At 43.0% G+C, this 24,615-nt stretch overlaps 1 protein-coding gene and 1 pseudogene across 3 annotated transcripts in view; one reads left to right on the top strand and one right to left on the bottom strand.

Moving 5' to 3' along the window:
• The window catches only part of LOC122118086 (protocadherin gamma-C5), a 195,133-nt gene that overhangs the window by 148,884 nt on the left and 21,634 nt on the right, over window positions 1-24,615 (bottom strand). The window contains exon 1 of one of the 3 annotated variants that reach the window (XM_042691950.1): window positions 21,009-23,429. The exons of 1 other annotated variant lie outside the window; for it this stretch is intronic. In XM_042691950.1, the coding sequence (XP_042547884.1) occupies window positions 21,009-23,429 (2,421 nt within the window). Of the gene's footprint in view, window positions 1-10,776; window positions 13,198-21,008; window positions 23,430-24,615 lie in introns of those variants that run through there. One more of the 3 variants, XM_042691949.1, reaches the window with a different exon arrangement.
• LOC122118281 lies at window positions 7,357-7,455 on the top strand (annotated as a pseudogene).

The raw sequence follows: 24,615 nt of genomic DNA, 5'->3' as shown, positions 1-24,615 counted from the left end.
GCCACCACAAGATAGAGTGTAAGATCTGAAGCATCAGAATTGTTTGGGGGCTCAAGGTTCCCCAAGTCAGCCAGAATGTCAGGGATGCTGTCAGCTACAGCCACAGTGAGTGTGACAGTGGCTGAGAGAGGGGGCTGGCCATGGTCCTGCACAGACACCACCAGGCTCTGCTTGAGCGCATCTCTGTCCACAAGGGCCCTTGCTGTGCGCACCTCACCTGTGTGCAGCCCCACCATGAAGAGTCCTGGCTCACTGGCCTTGAGCAGGCGGTAGGACAGCCAGGCATTCTGTCCTGAGTCCTTGTCTACTGCTACCACCTTGGTCACCAGATAACCAGGCTCTGCAGAGCGGGGAGCCAGCTCCACACCAGTAGAACCATCATTTGGGGGAGCAGGGTACAGGATCTCAGGTGCATTGTCATTCTGGTCCAGAATGAACAGGTTTAGTGACACATTGCTGCTGAGTGGGGGGTTACCTCTGTCACTGGCAGTCACCAGTAAGTGCAAGTCTCTAAACTCTTCATAGTCAAAGGAGCACAATGCATACAGAACACCAGTGTTGGGGTTGATGGAAAGGTAGGAAGACAAAGGTGTACCCTGGGGGGTTTCTTTGGCTAGGGAGTAGATGACTTGTGCATTTTCTTCACTGTCAGGGTCAAGTGCCTTCAAGGAGAAGATGGAGGTTCCTCTAGGATTGTTCTCAGGGACATAGACAGAGTAGGATGAGTGGGAGAAAATGGGTGGGTTGTCATTAGTATCCGCCACGCTTAAGTAGATGAGCTTTTCTGTAGACAGAGGTGGTGTTCCTTTGTCTGTGGCTGTTACTGTGATGTTATACAGAGGCACCTGTTCCCGGTCTAGAATTGAATTTGTCACTAATCGATAATAATTGTCTACTGATCTTTCCAATTCAAATGGAAGATTTCTGGAGATGGAGCATGTTACCTGACCATTCTGTCCAGAGTCTCGATCATAAACTTGAAAAAGAGCAACCACTGTTCCAGGAGGTGCATTTTCAGCAATGGTTCTGCTTCCAGATGTGATGACCACTTCTGGTTCATTATCATTCACATCCAAGATGGTTATTAATACTTTTGCTCTGTCTTGAAGACCTGGCTGATCTCGGGCTTCAACATCCAACTCATACAAACTGCATTCCTCATAGTCTAGAGGTGCAGAAACAGAAATTTCTCCAGTCAAAGCATTCAAGTGGAAAATCTGTGAGATCTTTCCAAAGGAATATGTTACTTCTGCATGAATGCCTTCATCCTGGTCAGTGGCATTCACTGACAACACCAGTGTACCTACAGGCAGATTTTCAGGAACATTCACGCGATACATAGACTGAGTAAACACTGGAGCATTGTCATTTGCATCTAAGACAGTTACTAGAATTTGTGCCATGCTTGAGCGGACAGGATCACCACCATCCATGGCAGTAAGGACCAGGTGGTAAGTGGCTTCAACCTCCCGGTCCAGGGCATGTTCAAGGACCAGCTCTGGGTGCTTGGTTCCCTGGGCTTGGCTTTGTACATCCACTGAGAAATGACTATTGCTGCTGAGCTTGAAGCTCTGAAGAGAGTTCATTCCAACATCAGGGTCATAGACCTCCATTAGCAGAAAACGAGAAGATGGAGCTGAGTTTTCGAGGATTTTTACTTCCAATTCTTCCCTTAAGAATCTGGGTGCATTGTCATTAACATCTAATATTTCTACTTCCACAGGAAAAAGCTTCAATTTATCCTCCATAAGGATGTTAAAACTCACGAGACACCGCGGGCTCTGGGCGCAGAGCTCCTCCCGGTCGATCCTGCCCGCGGTAACCAAGCTGCCGCTCCGCGGATTCAGAGAGAAAAGCTGCGTCCTACCTCTGGAGACGACGCGGACTCTGTGCTCCGCCAGCTCCTGGGATTGTATTCCCAAGTCCTTGGAGATGTTCCCCACGAAGGAACCTTTCTCTAATTCCTCGGGAATAGAGTAGCGGATCGGTCCAGCTGCGATCCCCCACAACCACCCCAGGAGAGTGAAAAGCCAGAGTAGCTCACCGCAGTCCCGGCGCCTCTGCAGAGCTGCCATGACTGGATTGTGACAGCCTTCCAGGGATTAGTGGCAGGAAGAGCAGGCCCTCATCAATTCGTGCTTTTCAGAATTAGAAGTTAAGGTCCTTGTGGAATCAGAGGCCAGATGCGATCCAGGTCAGGTCACAATTTCTGGGCAGCTTTGGTGTCTGATCTGCTTTATGGCTAGACGATTTTCTTCTCCAGTTCCGATTTATTTTTATTTTCTTGCCCGGGTTAGTGAACAGCGACACTCAGAGTCCTAACTTAATACTGCACCACTTTGTAAAGCGACCACACATTTTATTTCTATTATATCTGCGAAGATGAGATTCATATTTTCTCCCCAATAAAGTGAAACATTTAGGGATAAAAAGTACTTAAGAATAATTTTAAGTGTTCTCTTAAAATTTAACTTATTTTTGTGAAAATCAGGATCTTAGTTAATGGAAAAATTACCGTTTTCTTTCGAATTACTGCACTTCATCAGCATTACACACATTCAGTTTTCAATAAAGACATAAATAATCACAAACACATATTGAATCAGTCTACTACAATGCCAGTTACCATGAGTTATGATTTTTAGAACCATTATGTGTTTTTACTAACATATTACTAATTGCTCTGAGATATTTTTTCTGTTTATACTTTAAAAATTCAGAGTGAGAATGTATAGGCTATATAAAATATATTTACTATTTTATAAGATTAGCTACTTTGAAAGCTTAATAAAAATAGTTGCCCCTGACTATAAGACACTACTGTATTAATAAGGATATTGTTTTAAGATTAGCAAGAATTTAAGAATATCACAAAGAGAACTACAACACAGATAAGCCTGCAAAGAATTTTGGAGCCTCCTACTATGCACAGAAAAAAAAGAAATAAAACTGAAGTTAGAGCATTTTAACTTTGTGCCTTTTATTTCTAAATTAATAAATTGAAGCTTAATTAAATTTATGAAGAAAAGATTTAAAGAAGTTGTTTTTGCACATTGAAATAGAAGTCATGTTTGGAATGTTATTGGCTCTTTCAAACCAAGAAATTTCATCACATAAAAAATCTTGTGGTGGAATGTTTTGGAGATTTATATTGAGAACTCTGTGTGTGTGTGTGTGTGTGTGTGTGTGTGTTGGTCTGGGGCTTGATCTCAGGGCCTGGGTGCTGTCCCCTGAGCCTTTGTGTTCAAGGCTCATGCTCTACCACTTGAACCACAACTCAACTTCTGGCTTTTTGGTGTTTAACTGGAGACAGGAGTCTCATGGATGTTCCTACCCAAGCTGGCTTTGGATTGTGATCCTCAGATCTCAGCCTCTGGAGTAGTTAGGATTACAGGCTTGTCTGTATTTATAACTTTAAACTGGGTATATTTGGGAAATGTGAAGGAGCACATACCTTGTAAGAATAAGGCAGTCTCTGTAGTTGGGGAGAACCCTGAACACCTATCTACAGACTCCCAGAGGAAACAAAAGTAGCTTCCAAAAGCCAGGTTAGAGGATTCTCAAGGGCACAAAGAAATAGCCAGAACCGTTGCAAAGAGGAAGATCACACCTATCAGGGCCAAGGATTAACCTTGGGTATCAGAGAACGCTGTTGTTGCTGTGTGAATCTCACCAGTGCACAGTCCTGGACGGAAAAGTTCAGGATTGCTGACATGCAGGCACGAGGTAGGATGCAGTTAAGTGTTCACTACCACCACTTTGGTGATCAGGTAGCTGGGCTCTGTGATGCACAGCACCTACAGTATCTAAGACCTCAGACTCCTTTGGACCCCAAGCACTAGATATAGCATCTGTGGTGCATTGTCATTACAGTCACCCACTAGTATTACATTCAAATAGCACGTGCAGGAGCAAAGTTGTTAGAAGGCTTGTTTTGCAATGCCCCTCTCCACCCACTGACCGTGCATGTTTGGTTTGGTTCCAGGTTTTTTGCTATGATGGAGTAGAGAACTTGGCCATTGGGTCCCAAGTCAGAAATAGAGGAACATTGATTTGAGTGATGGAGGCTTCAGGATTGTTCCTAGCCATGCCGATCATGTAGGAAGTCTGGTGGGAAATCAGAGCTAGTCTTTGACACTAGTGATATACAAGCTGAAGCCTGTGCTGGAGAAGAGTGATGTATCATCTTGATGAGTGGCTATGTACTCTTGCATCTGTTTTCCATATAGGATTCTGTCTGTTGTCTATACGTGCATTCTATATCTTGAGCTACTGTGTATGTGTGCGTGTGCATGCACATGTGTATGCATGCTTGGACTGGGGTTTGAACTCAGCATGGTACCCTCTCCCTTGGCTTTTCTAATCACACTACCACTTGATACACCACTCCACTCATGGAATTTTGCTGGTTAATTGGAGATAAGAGTCTTACAGACTTTAATGCCCAGAGTTGGCTTTGAACCAAGATCCTCAGGTTTCAACCTCTTGAGTAGCTTGGGCTACAGGCATCAGTCACCAGTGTCCAGATTTCTTGTGCTATTTTTCAATGGGAAATTTCCTTTTGCTTGACATAATTTCTCCATTAAGTTCAGAATCCATACATTGTGTTTTTAACAGAGTGAATATCAGTCCCCAGCTCAACATCTTCTTGTTGGGACTCAGAAGTCAATGTAATTTCAAGGATAATCTCATTTTCATTTAAATTATGTACATATTTTACCATGTGCAATATGACTTCCGCAGTTCTTTGCTTCTACCACAGTTGTGAAGGTTTTCTTCTTATATCAACTCCAGTCTTCTACAATTGGTGAGATTCCCTCTTAATGTCCAACTTGAACAGTGGTTCCACTATCTTATCAATATTGATGGAGGAATAGGTGATCTCAACATGGTGAGTGGCCATCACTCTTAGCACTGAGGAGCAGACAGGTTTTCTGAAACACTGACCCTGTATGAGTCCTGAGTGAACTCTGGGGGGCTTATAATATGCGTTTACAATTATTGTGATCTGGGTGGTATGAATTCTGGAAGGGTCATCCCTGTTCCCAGCCATGGGGAACAAGTGGTGGATGGTAGGACTTCTTTTCCCTGTCCAGAGGTGGTTTAAGTATCAGCTCTGGGTAGCTACTGCTATCTGGGTTCTCCTTTTGGATCAAAGATACATTTGGATCTGAGCTGAAGTAGTTTGGCCTCAATGAATTGACACCTACAAAGCTACTCTTCTCTGCTCCAATTCCAATTTCCAGTAGTCAAATTCAGCACAAGGCCTAGAGCCTTGGCAAAGTTTTCTAGCAGAGAGCTCTAGGCCAACTCTTCAGGAAAAACTAACATAGTGAATCTGCTCCCAGGTAGAACAAAGGATCGCAGGAGGTAAAGAAATAACATTGGCCTGGCCAGTCCTCAGCTATGCCAGGTCTGTTCTTCTGAAGTAGTTTCCCATCTCATTCTATTCTGATTCCCAGTAGAATGATCACAGGAATTCTCTGAATAGGAGCAACCACTTGCTTTGCTTTTGGCAGTGAGTTCTCTTCTGGATACCCCCACCTCCGGCAGTTCAAGTCAATGCGCTTGGTGAGTCCGTGGTGAGACGTGAACCTGCAGTATCCAGAGGAGCTGACCTACCCTTCACCCTGCCAAAATGGCCCCAGTGCCTTTGCTCTAGAACTGCAATAGTGCTGATGGCTCCAAATCAGGAACTGGGTGGAAGAAATTTCGAATTTTCTACCAAGTCTACTATTACTGAATCTCCTCCTTCAATTTTATAGAGATTAAAAAAAACCATTTAAAATGTTTAGTTTACATCAAGTCTTGTTACAGTTCTTTGAATTTAAGTACCTTTTTGTGTGCTGGTGCTTAAATTCATGGCCTAGGCACTGTCTATGAACTTTTTTTTTGGCTGAAGACTAGTGCTCTACTACTTGATCCACTTCCAGCTTTTCAGTAGTTAGTTGGAGATGAGTTAATCTCACAGATTTTCCTGTCTTGTCTAGCTTCAAACTTTGATCCTCAGTTCTCAGCTTCCTGAGTAGCTATCAGTGCACAGCTGGAACTTAAACTTTATCCTTTCAATTCAAATCAGGTACTCAGAGAGTAGATAAACTTGCTCATGACTATATTGGCATATTTCACGTTTTTAGTTTTCATTTTCACAAAATCTCAGTAGAGTCAAATAACCAATAAATTACTCAATAGAAATGCATCCAAATGGAAAAAAGTGTTGGTGGCTGCAGATGTAGTATAAATATTCTTGAAATAACAGCTTGATGTTTATTGTCATTTTACTTTTTTCTTATAGCTTATGAAAGTTGTAAATCTTGTGGGTCTTATCCTGTTTCACTTTCTGAACATATTTTTTAAGTTTCTTAATCCAAGATCTCACCATGTAGCTGAGGCTGGTAGCAAGCTCAAGATCCTTCTGCCTCCGCCCCTCAAGTGCAGGGGATAGAGGTGTACATGAAAATACTATCTTTACCATCTTCTTTCCTCAAAGAATGAATAGGTAAGCAAGGAGATTGATGGTCCTTCTAAAAAGAAGTTTTTCCTTACTTTCCATGTGTTTATTTCTGATTAAATAAATATGATTGAAAAAATATTTCATATGTATTCTTCAATATTATCTTATTTAATCTTTAATTGTACTGTTTCTTCCCAAGTAGCTTAACAAATGATGAGTTACATGGATTTGTGTGATGAAGTATGAGTTCTCATAATTATATATTTCAAGTTAAGGAAATTATGCTTGCTTTTTCTTGGTCCTAGGTTACTACCTGATAATCTAAACCCTTTTCTTGAAGTACTACTGGGGCTCAAACTCAGGGCTTCCTGTTTGCCCACCAGATGTTCTATCACTAGAGCCACATCTTCTGTCCCATCTAAAAACATTTTAATTGATGTTCTTCTGTTTTAACTAATCATGCTAATTTCCATGTTTCTGACAGGCATTTTGCAGTTTATTTAAGTTTCACTTAAACCCAGAGCTTGGGCGCTGTCCTTTTCACTGAAGGGTGGTGCTCTATTACTCGAGCTAATGCATCACTTCTGGTTTTTTGCTGGTTATAGGTAAGAGTCTTATGAACTTTCTTGCCAGGCTGGCTTGGAACCCCAACCCTCAGATCTTAGAAACACTGGTGCCTGGCTTGTTTTACATTTTTAGTCACATTTCCAAATTGGAAAATCTTCCTAAAGTCAGTATCTTCAATGTCTGCAATATGTTGTTATTCAAAAACATGGCAGGTGTGCAGCAATATGATCTTGCCTTAGATTGGAAAAGCAATGAGGCATATTAAACTATTCATTGTGTTCAAGATTCTAGATAGCCATTCATTACCATCTTTATTTATACAAATATAAAAAATGGTGCTTACTTCGACAGCACATACACTAAAACTGGAATGATACAGAGAAGACTAGCATATCCTCTGTGCAGTATGAAAATTCATGGTGTTCCAAATTTATGGTTTTTTTTGGGTGGACTAAAGGGTGGGTACAGAAATGGAGGGAGGAAAAATGAATAAATGCAATCATGCTATTCAGTATACACTATGTGGAAAATGACCCATGTAACTTGTGGGCAGGAAATGGAGGTGGAAATTAGGGGAAAGGAAAAAAAGGGGTGACATGGTCTGAAAAGAGAAGTGTACTCATTATCTGACTTATGAAATGATAAGCCATCTGTACAATACCTTAGTAATAACAATAAAATTACTTAAAAAGTCAAATCTAGACTGCTCCAAAATATATAAGAAAAGTATCTCTCCATCATTGTATGAATGCATTAATTTCTATAGAAAAATTATCTTTTAAGAAACATACAAAAGTGAAGATTCAAATATTTAAGGGTGGATGGAATATATTATATCTATATATCTATATATATATATTAGTGTGTGGAACAAATTATCAGTAGTTTATAGATGCTTTCCCATTTCACAAAAAGTTATCTTTGGATACATGCCCAAATCTATAACTTTTTAAAATAAATAATGGCAAAGTTGATCACCATGTGGGAATGAATGATGTTAATGTCTATCATACACTTCTTTTTTTCTCTTTGGATGCATAATTCAGTGAGTATACACATTGCATATTGAGGCCAGAGTCATCCATATATACATATAATTGGATGTTCTTTAAATAAATGTTCAAAAATTAAAATTTTCCTAAGTTTTAAAATGTATCAATAAGCCTTTCACATGACCAAGTAACATAGTCTACAATATTACTACTAATATCCCATTTCCATTTCCCCTTTTTTCAGATGATGTTTAAAGAATTAAAAGGATGATATAAAAAAAGAATTAAAAGTACAAATTTAGACAGATTGAAAATTGTTTAGTAAGGAGCATGTTCTAATTATCTTCACTAAATCAGAAATTTGAGACTCAGTTTTTTGAGGCCAATATTTCATTAAGAAAAATCTGTTAAAGACTTGGAAAAATTATATTAAGTGAAGTAAGCCAGGCCCAAAGAAACATAGGTCCCATGGTTTCCCTTATTTGCAATAACTAGTATATGTCTGAGACAAGCAGAAAAGGTCAGTTGATGTTAGGCAAAATAAACCCCAAGATAAGGATTCAAATGGTTTCTCTATCTTGTGATTGTTTCTAACATATTTATAAGATGATTTCTTTGTTGCTTTATATGTCCTTCCACCATGGTATAACCCCTGTTTTCACTGTATTTGATGTTGGTATAATTTGTGGAGGGGAAGGGAAAAAACAAATCATTTAAATAAGGATACAGGTGGACCCATTGCAACAATGAGATGTACAAGTTGTTATGTTGAAAAACGAACTTTACAACTTTGGCCGCGGGAGGGAGGGGAGGAGGGGGGAAGATGGGAAAGGATGGGAAGCAGAAATGAAGGAGGAGACAACAATGCTTGATAGGAAATGTACTCAATACCTTGCCCATGTAATTGTAACCCCTCTGTATTTTCACAAAATACCCCTCGGTATTTTCACAATCAAAAAAAAAGAAAAAGAAAAAAGAAAAATCTGTCAGGCTGGGAATGTGGCTTAGTGGTAGAGTGCTTGCCTAGCATGCATGAAGCCCTGAGTTCAATTCCTCAGTACCACATAATAGAAAAGGCTGGAAGTGGCTGTGGCTCAAGTGGTAGAGTGCTAGCCTTGAGCAAAAGAAGCTCAGAGCCAGTGTCCAGGCCCTGAGTTCAAGCCCCAGGACTGACAAAAAAAAATTTGTTAATTTGAGATAAGCACACCTCACAGGAAAAAACCCAAAACTTTAAAATTCCAAGCCATTCCTTTTTTTTCTTTTCTTTTCTTTTTTGTTGATTGTGGAGCTTAAACTCAGGGCTTGAGCACTGTCCTTGAGCTTTTTCACCTGAGTCAATGCTCTACCACTTAGAACCACACCACCACTTTTGGTTTTCCAGTGGTTAATTGGAGAGAGACAAGAGTCTCAAGGACCTTCCTGCCCAGACTGGCATTGAACCACAATCCTCAGATCTCAGCTTCCTGAGTAGCTAAGATTATAGGTGGAAGCCACCAGCACCTGCCCAAGCTATTCTTAGATTGCATATATTTAAAAATATAAGCCTTAGACTCTTGCAACATTGCAGAATGGTACCTATACATGTAGAAGTGCAAACATTTGGAAGAAATTCATTCCAATTAGTGAAGGGGCTACCTGTAACTAGTGGTTGCCAAGTATATAATATATTTGTATTTGTTGAATGCACCACTATCTAACTCTTTGGAAACTTTAACTTATATCACAGAATAAAATAAAATTCAAGGTTTCCTTCTTGCCAACATCTTTCAACATACTCATCAATTCTATAAGTTAACCTAAACTTTTGGAGTCCCACTCCCTGTGGTACTGGCCTTTAAACTCTGGGCCCCATGCTTGCCAGGCAAAGGCTCTACAACTTGAACTACATTTCTAGCCTATAAACGATTCTGATTTCAGAATGCTACAGACATTGTCCCAACTACAAATTCAATTTGTATTTCTGTATGTGTGTGCGTGTGTGTGTATGCGTGCATTGTGTGCACCTGTATTGGAGCTTGAACACAGGGCTTCATACCCTCACTAAACTTTTTCACTGAAGGCTGGCACTCTAAAACTTGAACCCCACCTCCAATCTGGCTTTTTGCTCATTTATTGGAGATAAGAGTCTCTCACATTAGAATGCCTGAAGTAGCTTTGAACTGGGATCCTCAAGTCTTAGCCTTTTGAGTAGCTGGGATTTCAGGCATGAGCCATCAGTGCTTGGCTTCAATCTACATTTCTAACATAATATTTGTACAAACATTTTCTGTATTATTCTACTGATTTATGTATATACTGTGGATCATTTTCTCATAGTAATTTCAAGCATATAAAAATGTAAATCTGATATAATGTCATTTCCAAACACGTTCACTAATGGGAACTTGGCAAATATCCAAAAGAGAACACTATATCTAACAATGAACCAATAGAACAACTCTTCTGTTAATACAACAGCTGTTAAAAACTAACAAAATATTTGAGTAAGGTGATACCTGGCACTTTCCTTAAAGGTATTTATTCCACTTAAGCCTACTATTAACAGCTAGATTTTCTAAAATATCCACAGATTAAGGGAAAAAATTAAGCACCAAATATAATTCGAAAATAAATGGAGAGCATCAATTATCAAAATCAAGTTAATTTCCAATACAGAAAATAACAACTTTATAAAATTACCCAATTTTGACTTTAGTAGGAAAGCAATTGAGGAAACAAATGAATAAAATGCTTGAACTATTCTTATCAAAAGAGAAAACTGACCTGAACATCTCCAGGGTCTTCTTTGTTTGCATCCATCTTATCAGCTATGAGAAGAGGCTCACTTTTCTCACAGCTCTCCTCATTAATAAGCCTGTCAGCATAGTTGGGCTGGGGAAAGATCAGGTGGCTCTTTCTAGAGTCAGTGGTGAGGGAGACTTCATGGGAGTAGGTCTGCAGGAAAGCCTGGACCCCATCCATGCCCACAAAGTGGGAATTTGGCATGCTAGCCAACCTGTCTCTTGAAGACTGAAGCAGGCGTGACATATGCCAGCGCCTCAGCCTGAGAGCCAATAGCACAATAACAAAGGCCAAGAAAACACAGGAGACAGTGGCCACTGCCACCACTAGATAGAGTGTGATGTCTGAATCCTGAGGGTCACTGGAGGTGTTGATGCTGCCCAAGTCAGCCAGGACATCAGGGATACTGTCTGCCACAGCCACAGTGAGTGTAACAGAGGCTGAGAGTGGCGGCTGGCCATGATCCTGGACAACTACCACGAGGCTCTGCTTGAGCACATCTCTGTCCAGCAGGGCCCTTGCTGTGCGCACCTCACCTGTGTGTAGACCCACTGTGAAAAGCCCTGGCTCACTGGCCTTGAGCAGGCGGTAGGACAGCCAGGCATTCTGTCCTGAGTCTCTGTCCACTGCTACCACCTTGGTGACCAGGTATCCTGCCTCTGCAGAGCGAGGTGCCAGCTCTACACCAGTGGAACCATCAGTAGGAAGGGCTGGGTACAGAATCTCTGGGATGTTATCATTCTGGTCAGTAACAAATAAGCTCACTGACACATTGGTGCTGAGTGGAGGGCTCCCACTGTCCCTGGCTGTCACCAGTAGCTTCAACTCTCTTATCTGCTCATAATCGAAGGACTGCAGTGCGTACAGGACACCAGTGTCCGAGTTAATGGAGACGTAGGATGACACAGGAGCTTCCTGAAATGTGTATTCAGCCAGGGAGTAAGTGACTTGGGCAAAGTCACCACTGTCTTGGTCATAAGCAGTCACAGAGAAGATGGAGACACCTCTGAGGTTGTTTTCGGGGATGGAGATAGAGTAGGAGTCATGAGAGAAGGCAGGTGGATTGTCATTGATGTCTGCTACTTTCAGGGAGATGTGGTTTTCTGTAGATAAGGGTGGTGCCCCACCATCAATAACAGTTACTGTGATGTTATACTCTGAAGTCTCTTCTCTATCCAATGATCTTGTTGTTACTAGATGATAATAATTATCAACTGACTTTTCCAATTTAAAAGGCAAGTTCCCAGGAATAGAACACGAAACCTCCCCATTCTTTCCAGAATCACCATCATGCACGCTGAAGAGCGCAATTATGGTTCCAGGTAGACAGTCCTCAGATACTGAACTGGTGAGAGAGGTGAGTATCACTTCTGGGGCATTGTCATTCACATCCTGTACTGTGACCAGTACCTTAGCGCTGGCGAGAAGAGCCCCTCCATCCTGAGCCACCACTTCCATGAGGTAGAATCCCGTTTCCTCATAGTCCAGTGAATGCACAGTTGAGATTTCCCCCAGGTAGGAATCAAGTTGGAAGGTCTCTGCAATTTTGTCTTCTTCATTGCGAAATGAGTAGGTCACTTTCCCATTTATCCCCTCATCGGCATCGGTGGCGGTGAGCGTGAGTAGTTGAGTGCCCACAGGTATGTTCTCAGGAACACTCACTCTATATTCGCTTCGGCTGAATCGGGGTGCATTGTCGTTGGCATCGAGAACGGTCACGTGGATAAGCGTGGTGCTGGAATGGACTGGGTCTCCGCCATCTAGTGCTGTGAGGAGGAGGTTGTGAGTAGCCTCTTTCTCACGGTCCAGGGGCTGTTCCAACACCAGCTCCGGGTACTTTTGCCCATCAGGTCCACTCTTCACATCCAGAGAGAAGTGCAGATTGGAGCTGAGCTGGTAACTCTGGAGGGAGTTCACCCCCACATCCGCATCCCGCGCAAAGGGAAGCACTAGCCGCGTACCTGCAGCTGCATTTTCACTGACTTTAACTTTTAACTCCTCATCCCTGAATCGCGGGAAATTATCATTAATATCAATGATTTCCACTTCTACTCCGTAAATTTTCATTTTATTCTCAATCAAGACATTAAAGCTCAACAGACACGGCGCGCTCTGGGCGCAGAGCTCCTCCCGGTCGACCCTGCCCGCGGTGACCAAGCTGCCGCTCCGCGGGTTGAGAGAGAAAAGCTGCGTCCTACCTCTGGAGACGATGCGGACTCCGCGCTGCACCAGCTCCCGGGGCTCCAGTCCCAGGTCCTTGGAGATGTTCCCCACGAAGGAGCCTTTGTCCAGCTCCTCCCGCACGGAGTAGCGGATCTGCGCTGCTGTTTCACACAGCGTCCCCAGAAGCATGAAGAACCAAAGCAGGTCTCCGCGGCCCCGGCTCTTTAGAGGATCGGCCATTGCCTTCTTTTGCTACAATTCTCTCAGTCCTGGTTCAGTCTGCGGTTCCCTTAGTTCTCTAGAGCCAAGAGGAGTTTATTCTCTGGCCGAGATGGGATAGGTGGATTTTTTTTTACAAGGCGCTTATGTGGTCTGTATTTAGTACGAAAGCAGCCGATCTGCTGCTTCTACGACAGTTTTTTCCCCAATTTGGTCGACAGCGACGCCCAGAGTCCTAACCAGTTACTACACCAATTGTATTTTTATTTCCTATCAGTTTAGTTACATTTTTATTTCCAATATTTTTGCTATATCCTTAATATATTATTGTGCAGAACCATTTACATTTCAGTAAGCTTTAATTTGGAAGTACTGAAAGACTTCCACAACCATGAGATATAAATATAATTATTAATTATATATAAATGTAATTATTAGATTTTTTCCCCACTTAAAAAGTTCTGTTTTATACATCATTGAGCCTATATCCTTTACTTACCTCTTAACATACATGGAGGTTGCTTAATCAGGACATTGAAATCCTTACTTTTTTGGATTCAGTACTTTGTATTTTTTCATTTGTTATATATTTATGAAATCGTGCCCAATATGTATGAGTGCTAAGGAAAAAAAATCAATCTCTCAACTCTATTAAAAAAAAAGTCTACTCCTTCAAGCCGGATGTGGGTAGCTCACACATAGTTACTTAAGAGACTGAGATCTAAAGGTTCAAACTTCAAAACTAATGCTGAAGAAAAGTCCAAGAGACTCAGTATCCAATTAACCAGCAAAATGACAGGCTAGCAACTATGGCTTAAGTAGTAGAGCACCAGCCTTAAATTCAAACCTAAGTATCAAAATACGGACTGGAAATGTGGCTCAAGTCATAGAGCAAGGCCCTGATGCACATCCTAGTACAGCAAAAATGACCTATTTATGTATACAAATTGCATTAGCTGTCATAGGCAGAAAAATGCCTTTGTTACTTGTGAAGTCCTTGAAAAACTTTCTGGATTTTAAGAATATAGATGTGGTATCTCAGATTAAGAGTCTGAGTTCATTTAAGTGTGTTATTTATATTTTCTTAGTAGTATATTAAAACACTTGCAGTTACACATTTTACAAAACCAAGCTCATTTCATAATGACAAGCCACAGTGAGTAGCCTGTTTGTTTTGCTATTATCACCATTATAGAATAACAAAGAAAGAATAATGAATGGAAAAGTGCATTTCAGAAACTCTCTCTTATGGAAAGGCATTTTTACCTAATAACTCCTTGGTAGGAAAAGTTTTAAATAAAGATATTTTATATCTATGACTTAAAATGTTTAAATAATAGAACTTTATATAGCAGAAACAATAACATGGATGGAAAAGAGTTGCTATAGTACAATTGTTCTCAATATCTATCTATCTATCTATCTATCTATCTATATCAGGGTGAGAAATCACATTTATTAAAATGTACTTATCATATAAGTTAAGACTTCAAATATAGCCATCCTTTACAAAATGGTCTGGGATCTCAAGACAGACTGTTAAGACAAAGTGCTGACATGCAAGTCAATGAAACAATGCTCTCCCAGGTTCCATCCTTAATAAGCAACAACATTATGTAAAATGCACTCCCACCGCCAAATGTTAGTAAGAATTCCTTGCTCTAACATACTGTGAGGCTAAGGGAAAGTGAAACTAAAATTCTACTAACAAAGACTCTTAAGATGAAAGATGTCACTTAGGGTTCCAATAAAGACAAACTTTCAGATGGGTGGAATATAAAGATAAGGAAGAAAAAGAAGTACCCTGTGTACAAACACTTTCATTTATCGATGAATTAACCTCTCACTTCAGTTACATTTTTGGGGGGGGGGGTTCTAGTCGTGGGGCTTGAACTCTGGGCCTGGGCGCTGTCCCTCAGCTCTTAAGCTCTAGGCTAGCACTCTACCACTTGAGCCACAGTGCCACTTCTGGCTTTTTTTTTTCTTTTTGCTTATGTGGTGCTGAGGAATCGAACCCAGGGCCTCATGCATGCAAGGCAAGCACTCTATCACTGAGCCACCTTCCCAGGCCTACAAAAAAGTTTTAATTGCATACTTCACTGGAAAAAGACACCAGAGGCAGAAAGAGCATTGCTCAAATTTAACTGAGCAGACAAGGAAATATGCAATGGGCATACTATCCCAATTTAGCCGTTAGTTAAGAAACACTGAGATTACAAGTAAAAAAGAATTAAATTAAAGCTTACCTTTAAAACATTTTCTGAGGCGAAGGGGGCCATATTGTCTCCAAGAGCTGTACATGGAACCCAAGAGGCTTCTTCACAGAGAAGGTCCTGAGCAGGAGCCACTTGCGGGGACACGTTGAGAAAATTAAACTCCGTCTTGGCTGATTGTGAGGCAACACACACATTGTAGGAATAGGGCAAGGTTCCCGCATTGTAACTGGAGAGAACCCCAGGGCCAGACTTGGAGTTGAGAGCAGGCTGAAAGCAGCCCCAGGCAGCTGGACCAGAGGAGTGCTTCAGACGCAGGGCGATGGCCAGAATCACAGCGAGAAGAAAGAGTACAGAGATCAAGGCCAAGGCTACCACCAGGTAAAACTGTAGCTCTGTCTGAGGGTCCGAGGGCGAAGGGTCATCACGCAGGTCTGGCAACACTTCTTGCAGGCTATCTGCGAAGATGAGGTGTAGAGTGGCTGTGGCCGAGAGGGGCGGCTGTCCACCATCGCGCACAGCCACCACCAGGCGCTGGCGGGCCGCATCCCTGTCCCCCAGGACGCGAGCGGTGCGGACCTCGCCGGTGCGCAGCCCCAGGCTGAAGAGGCCGGGATCGCTGGCCTGCAGCACGTGGTAGGACAGCCAGGCATTGTGTCCAGAGTCGGCGTCCACCGCCACCACTTTGGTGACCAGGTAACCGGGCTCGGCGGCGCGCGGCACCATGTCGAAGAGCGCCGAGCCGTCGGGCTCCAGCGCGGGGTAGAGCATGCGCGGCGCGTTGTCGTTGCGGTCTCCCACCAGCACGCGCAGGCTGGCGTTGGCGCGCAGCGGGGGCGAGCCCTGGTCGCGCGCCTGCACAGTGAGCTGGAAGGAGCGCAGCTGCTCGTGGTCGAAGGCGCGCTGGGCGAACACCACCCCGCTGTGCGCGCTCACCGACACGTAGGACGACAGCGCGCCTGGCTCCAGGTCGCTGGCCAGGATGGAGTAGGACACTTGGCCATTGGGCCCCAGGTCTGGGTCGGAGGCGCTGACTTGGGCGATGGAAGCTCCGGGAGGGTTGTTCTCAGCCACGTGGACCACGTAGGAGGCCTGGTGGAAAACAGGTGCATTGTCGTTGATGTCAGATACATCCAGAGTGAGGGTTATGCTGGAGGAGAGGGGCGGTTTGCCCCTGTCAGTGGCTGCAATGGTGATGTTGTATTCTGGTATCTCCTCCCTGTCTAGAGGCCGGGCTGTCATTAGTTTGTAATAGTTGTTGGAGGAAGATTTCAATGTAAACTGTGCATTTCCCAAGACTTGGCAGTTCACTTCTCCGTTTTCTCCAGAGTCCCTGTCTCTCGTTTTGATCAAGGCGACTACTGTTCCTGGTGGCGAATCTTCTGGTAGAGGAGTAAACACTGAAGTCACAATCACTTCAGGTGCGCAGTCGTTCTCGTCCAGAATGTCGACTTGGATACTGCAATGAGATGCTAGATCGCCAGGATCTTTTGCTTCTATACCTATAGAGTAACGATGAGCAGTTTCAAAATCCAGATTACCCTCAGTCTTGATTTCTCCTGTTCTTTCATCTAAGTTGAAAAGCTGTTTCACTTGTTCATCCACACTATGAAAGGAGTAGGTGATTTCCGCATTGATGCCCTCATCTTTGTCGGTGGCCTTCACTTGCAGCACTGAGAAGCCTGGGGGCACATTCTCTCTCAAGGTGACTTTGTACACATCCTGGCTGAATACTGGAGGGTTATCATTGGCATCAGTGACTTGGATTCGAATCTCGGTGGTGCCAGTTTGAGGTGGAACCCCTCCATCCATAGCTGTGAGGACCAATTGGTGAAAATTATGTTCTTCTCTATCTAGAGATTGTTTCAGAATCAACTCTGGATATTTACGTCCATCTGGAGTCTGCTTTTCTGCCACATCGAAGTACTCATTGTCATTAAGGTGGTATCTCTGCAGCGAGTTAGCACCAGAGTCTGAATCCAGGGCTGGTTCCAGTGGAAATGTTTTACCCAGTCTGGTAGATTCTCTAATTTTTAAATCACTCTTATTCTGTTTGAATATTGGAACATTGTCATTTATATCCTGAATGATTACTGCTACGTGGAAAATATTCAATGGGTTTTCAGCGATAATATCGAAATCCAGAGTACACAGAAGCTGCTTCCCGCAAATCTGCTCTCTGTCTATTCTGTCACTTACAAGTAAATCCCCGCTCTCTGGGTTAACAGTGAAGTATTCCTTCTCAGCACTAACTCTCAGCTTCCGGGGCGCCAAGTCCTCACCCAGCTCCAGGTCCTTGGCGAGGTTTCCCACCAGCGAGTTCTGGGCCAGCTCCTCCGGAATGGAGTAGCGGATCGGGTCCGGGAGAGCCCGGCAGAACAAAGACAGAAGGAAGGGCAAGGGTACCTGCAGCCACAGTGCCCAGCTGCTTCTTCCCGCGCTTGGCCACATCCTCTGTCTTCTTCCGCTGCTGCTCTGCTCCTTTGCGCCTAGAGGAATTATCCTCCGTGGATGGCAGAATTCCGGGGAGGTCCCTGTCCCGCGTCTGTTTTCTATATGTGAAAGGTGTACGGGTCTCTTCTGCGTGATTGGTCTGAGGCAGGAAGTTACTCTGGAGTCTCCCAAATGCTTCTCAGAATAAGCTCTCTCTTTTCTTTTGACCGACAGCGACGCCTTGAGGGTTTCTCGTGAAACTGCACCGATGGCTCGTAAACTTTTGAAGTTTTCTTTTTACATTGTGTTTACTTTTATAAGTAGGCAATATGTTGATATTGACACAAATTCAGGAGGTGCATATGGCATATAGTTATCTATTCTCATGACTTTATCATGTAATGCATCTATCCTAACAGAAATGAATGTGATGTACTTTGTTCATACTTTCAAGGATAGGTTTTGTATAGCAAGCATATTCTTAAGTTATCTCCTTATTTCAAGTGTAACCATACACATATATTCTGCACCTTCATGTTCTCATTAAGCACACACACACATTTTCAGTGTCGGGACTCATTCAGTTTAGCTCATTTCATACAAGTATGTAAATTATTTGTATAGGTAGCAGTTATTCCATCATATAGATATAGCCTAGTTTAATCAGAAATGTTTCCTAAAAGAAATCCAGTGGTCACTGAAGTGTTTTCTGATGTGATGTAAATTTGCATCTTTCTCTTTTAGGTTTTAAGACATGTACCTTGTTTATTCTATAATATATTCTTGCTGTTAAGATTATAAATGCATTTGACACCTTTTAGGGTTAACAGAAAATTTCAGGACATTAGTATCTTCAATAATATGTCCTCAGATATAAGCTGTCTGTCATTACCCACCTGTTATTTCTTCTCCCCAAGATTTCTAATTGCATTCTATCCCATACACTCTGTATTGCACCACAACTTCCCATCCATGTAAATCTATGTAGGAATTACAACTCTCCTTCTTCAATTGGACTAAGCCACATTCTGCTATCATTGCTACTAATGTGTACAGCTGTACACATTCATGGAATTTTAATTAACTCACAGATCTATTTGCAGAAACAAAGGTATTTCATATCCCTTAGAGACAAAATAATTTATCCCTTACCTGGTCTTTCAAGGGCCACATAGTGACATACATAGTCAAGAACAATGTGTAGCCATACCAATTGGTAGGGATGATAATAATTTAGGAAGCACCATGAATCACATAATTCCAGAAACCAGGTTAATCAAGCCTTGTAGCAAGTTTACTTGATAAACAGCAACAACAAGCTTCAAGAAGTTTTTTTTTTTTCTTAGAAATCAAGGTGGGACTCAAGGTTAATGCCAGGATAGACCATGTAGAAATTATTAGAATCACTCAATCTGCTATGAGTGAACACAATATGAAAATGTTTTGATAATCATAGGAAGAAACAAAAGGAATCATAGAAAGTCACTAAGATCAGATCAGCAATAACAAAACATTTGAGCTAGGTATTGTGGAATATGTCCTAGCACTTGGGAAACTGAGGCAGGAGGTGGAGGATGAATTTGAAGCCAGCATGGGGTAAATACTAAGACTTTGTCTCAAAAAAGAGAAATGCTTACATAATGAAGTAAAGGGTTGATATTTCCCAAAAAGATATATACTCATTACCTGGCCAATGAAATGGTAACCTTGCCAGATGCTGGTGACTCACACCTGTAATCCTAGCTACTCAGAAGCCTGGAATCTTAGGATCTCAGTTCAAAGCCACACTGAGAAGGAAAGTCCATGACACTTATCTGCAATTAACCACCGGAGAATCACAAGTGGATCTGTGGTTCAAAGCAGTAGAGCACTATGGTTGAGCAGAAGAACTGAAGGATAGTGCCCATGGCCTGAGCTCCAGCCCCAGGACAAAAATGTTAACGTCTCTGTATAACACCTTTATAAAAACAATAAAAAGAAAGTATACCAGTTCATGGAAAAATTTTTTAACTTTCTGTACCTCAAAGATAAATATGTTTTACTAACCACAAGTTGTTACTGAATAGTTATAATGGAAATACCTTTTTTTTTGGCAGAAAGAAAAGTAAAGAACAAACAAAACAGTGGTGTGAAAACAAGAAATATATACATACTCCATACAGGTTCCATGTTAGCTTCAAGGAAAATAATGCTACAAACATGACTTCACCAATTGGCATCTATTTCACAGGTATAATCTACCCCTTCAGTAATGCACATACAAAAGGGCATTTTGAAAAGTCAATAGAACCAGAAGCTAGTGTTTCATGCCTACTCCAGAGGGTGAGATCTAAGGATCAAAGTTTGAAGCTAGCCAAGCAGATAAAGCCACAAGATTCTTTTTTTTTGGGGGGGGGTCCGGTCGTGGAGCCTGAACTCTTGGCCTGGGTGCTGTCTCTCACTCAAGGCTAGTGCTGTACCACTTGAGCCACAGTGCCACTTCTGGCTTTTTTTTTTCTGCTTATGTGGTGCTGAGGAATCAAACCCAGGGCCTTAAGCATGCAAGGCGAGCACTCTACCACTGAGCCAACTTCCTAGCCCAAAGACACAAGATTCTTAACTCCAATTAACACACCAAATGCCAGAACTGAAAGTTTGGCTCAAGAGGTGGAGAATCATCCTTTAACAAAAAAATCTGATCAGGAGCCTCAGGCCCTGAATTCAAGCCAAAATACACACACACACACACACACACACACACACACACACACACACACACACGTAAACACACATGCTCTCTGTTTGTCTCACATGAATATTGCATATATATTCACACGAAGTGAGTGTCTTTAAGGTATAAAATTAAGAAATTCCTGCTAAAATTATAACTGAACAAAGACTAGCAAGGATAAATAATAAGAGGAGCCAGGAGTGGGGTCTCAGTGGTAGGGTGCTTGCCTTGTATGCCCAGTATTCCTGAGTTTAATCACTATTATAAAACAAAAAGATGAAAAACCTATGAATTAGCAAATAACTTTTTGTGTGGTAAGTTTTAGTAATCATTACTGATTCAACCCCTTTAGAGCAACAACATGTTAATAAAGAGGTGCTCTTATTTGACATATCCTATCTTATAAAACTGAAGGCATTTACAAAGTTCTATGTTTCCCTGTATAAGATATATGTATAGAACTGTAGATAACGTACCTGAAGATGACTGGGGTCTCCCTGTGACTGAGGTAAATCCTGAGGTATCAGGAGAGGCTCGCTTTTCGCACAGCTCTCCTGGCTGATGAGCGTGTCTGCATAGTTGGGCTGAAGGAAGATCAGGTGACTCTTCCCTGAATCCGCCGTCAGTGACACCTCATGGGAATAGGTCTGCAGGAAAGCTTGCACCCCATCCACACCCATGAAGTGTGAAGCAGGCAAGCCTGCCAAGCCACTATGTGCTGTTTGAAGCAGACGAGCTGTGTGCCAACGCCGCAGCCTAAGTGCCAGCAGCACGATGACAAAAGCAAGGAAGACACAAGAGACCACCGCCACTGCCACCACCAGGTACAGTGTGAGGGCTGGATGGTCTGCGTCAGTGGGAGTGCTGATGCTGCTCAAATCTGCCAGAACATCAGGGATGCTGTCAGCCACCGCAATGGTGAGTGTGACAGTGGCTGAGAGAGGGGGCTGGCCATGGTCCTGCACAGACACCACCAGGCTCTGCTTGAGCGCATCTCTGTCCACAAGGGCTCTTGCTGTGCGCACCTCACCTGTGTGCAGCCCCACCGTGAAGAGTCCTGGCTCGCTGGCCTTGAGCAGGCGGTAGGACAGCCAGGCATTCTGTCCTGAGTCTCTGTCTACTGCCACCACCTTGGTGACCAGGTATCCGGGCTCTGCAGAGCGAGGTGTCAGCTCTACACCTGTGGAACCATCGGTGGGGAAGGTGGGGTAGAGGATCTCAGGTGTGTTATCATTCTGGTCCAGCACAAACAGGCTCAGCGACACATTGCTGCTGAGTGGAGGGTTTCCACCGTCCCTGGCGATCACTAGCAGCTGCAAGTCTTGGAACTGCTCATAATCAAAGGAACGAAGTGCATACAGGACACCCGTGTTGGAGTTGATGGAGATGTAGGAGGACAGAGGTGCCCCTTGGATGGTGTCCTCTGTCAGAGAGTAGGTTACTTGGGCATTCTCACCGCTGTCAGGGTCCTGGGCTGTCATACACAAGATAGAAGCTCCTCGAGGGTTATTCTCTGGAATGTAGGCAGAATAGGTGGCATGAGTGAAGGTGGGTGGGTTGTCATTGATGTCCATCACTTGCAATGAAATATGGACCTCTGTAGACAGTGGAGGTGCTCCCTGGTCAGTGGCAGTTACCATGATGTCATATTCTGAGACTTCCTCTCTGTCTAGAGTGCTGTGTATCAACAATCGGTAATAATTCCCATAGGTCTTCTCAAGCCTAAATGGAAGATTATCGGGAATAGAACAAGTGACAAGACCATTCTCTCCTGAGTCACTGTCATGCACATTGAAAAGAGCAATTACCGTACCTGGGGAAGAAGTCTCTTGGATAGAGCTGGTGAGAGATGTAACTGTGACTTCCGGAGCATTGTCATTTACATCCAGAACTGTCACTAGCACCTTACTTCTGGCTCGAAGACCAGGTCCATCGTGGGCTTCTACATCGATGTTGTAGAATCCAGACTCCTCATAATCCAGATCCCCTAAAACTGTTATGTCCCCACTGACAGCATTCAACTGGAACAGCTGAGCTACTTTGTCTCTTGCTTTCCGGAAAGAATACGTCACTTCTCCATTGGACCCTTCATCTGGATCAGTGGCTTTTATGGTGAGCAGCTGAGTGCCCACGGGCAGATTCTCCTGAACATTCACGTGGTACTCCGGTTGAGTGAACACTGGAGCATTATCATTGGTGTCTATGAGTGTTATGTGAATCCTGGCAGTGCTGGAGCGAATTGGGTCGCCTCCATCATAGGCAGTGAGAACCAAGTGGTGAACCGCCTCTTCCTCACGATCGAGGGCTCGTTCTAGCACCAACTCCGGATACTTGATCCCATCAGCCCCACTTAGCACGTCCAGAGAGAAGTGAGCATTCGAGCTGAGCTGGTAACCCTGCAGGGAATTCACCCCTATATCCGGATCAAAAGCTTCAGGGAGCGGAAATCTTGTACCGGGATTTTCAATTTCAACAATTTTTATTTCCCTCTGCTCTGTTCCAAAGCTGGGCGAGTTATCATTAATATCGATTATTTCCACTTCTATTCCAAAAATCTTCACTTTGTCTTCTAGGAGAATCTCTAAGTTAGCCACACAGTTTGCGGATCTGTCACAGAGCTCCTCCCGGTCTATCCTGCCCGCGGTAACCAAGCTGCCACTGAGCGGGTTCAGAGCAAAGAGCTGAGTCTTACCTCTGGACACGATGCGGACTCCGCGCTCCGCCAGCTTCCGGGGCTCCAGACCCAGGTCTTTGGCGATGTTACCCACCGCAGAGCCCTCTTCCAGCTCCTCTGGCACAGTGTAGCGGATCTGCTCTGCCCCGATTTCCCACAGGGCTCCCAGGAGAACGCAGAGCCAAACTAGTCGGTTGCAGGCTGATGGATAAGGAGCCGCCATGACAGCCCCGCTGCCAAATAGCCTGAGCTTGGATGTTCTCTGTGGAGGCCCGAGGAGCATTAGATCCGTGTTTTCCAAGATAAAATGCTTTCACGCTTGAATGCGGGAGCAATCGCAGGTCCCAGAGATGCTTTCCAAAGGCTCCAGAACCGGTGCTTTGTGCTGCGGAAATCTTGCTCTGATTACATTTCTGGTTGTCTTTTCCCCCTGAGTGGTGAACAGCGACACTCAGAGCCCTAACCTGTTATTGCAATTTATTCTTGGCGATGAAGTATCCTTTTATACTCTTTTCTTCCAAGGAGAATGAAAATGAAATTTCTGTTGTTTAATTTGCAAAGAAATGATCCAAACCTTTCTATGTTATAAATTCAGTTGTTTTCTCAGAGATATAACCTGGTGGGTTTTGAGTAAAGCATGTTTTCTACTTTTTAAAAGGTTGTGAATGCTACCATCCCCAAACTTCATTTTCAGTATACTATATTTCTTGCTAAGAATAGGGTTGGTCTTGAAGGGTAAAGGAAAGAGATTTGTAACAGACAGTGGCATGGAAGTTGGAAGTTCAGCTTTAGCTGATCTATGCAGAAACAAGTGTCCTCATCAGAGGTGACCCTTGGAATGTGGGACTATGTTTCAATTTCTTTTCAAGGAATTAGCTGTTGTTCAAGAGATAGTCTTACCCCTATGCAAATGGGGTAAAGAAAAGGTTTTAAATTTGAGAGGAGAACTTGCTCATTAGCTTTGTAGATTGGAGATTCTAGGCTCCAAACTATGCCTGTGACTCTCTTGTTCACCGTGTTTCCTTAACTGCTGCAACAGTAACTTTCATAGTCAGAATTCAGCAATTTTTTTCAGAATTTAATGAACAAATTCACAATGCAAATGCGTATTCTCATACAATATGTAAAATCTTTGATATCAAAATAAATTATTTAGAAGATAGAAACATTATCTTGACCCACTGTAAAGAATCCAGTGGTTGTAATTTATCATAACCAATATGAATTATTTTACCATTATTTCTACTATTAGTTTTCAATTTATTTGCTTTTTGGTAGTATCAGAGTTGTATCTCAGAGTCTGTGGTTGCTAAGCAAGTGCTCTAATAACGTTTTTTTTCTTTTGGAGGTACTGGGTTTGAACTAAGTGTGTGCTCAAGTGCCTTGCCACTTGACATTCTACCAGCCTT

The sequence above is a fragment of the Dipodomys spectabilis genome, unplaced genomic scaffold, assembly GCF_019054845.1.
Source record: "Dipodomys spectabilis isolate Male_0828 unplaced genomic scaffold, ASM1905484v1 ptg000147l, whole genome shotgun sequence".
NCBI lineage: Eukaryota > Metazoa > Chordata > Mammalia > Rodentia > Heteromyidae > Dipodomys > Dipodomys spectabilis.
Note: the sequence above shows the minus strand (reverse complement) of the source record. Positions and strands in the feature narration are given on the sequence as shown.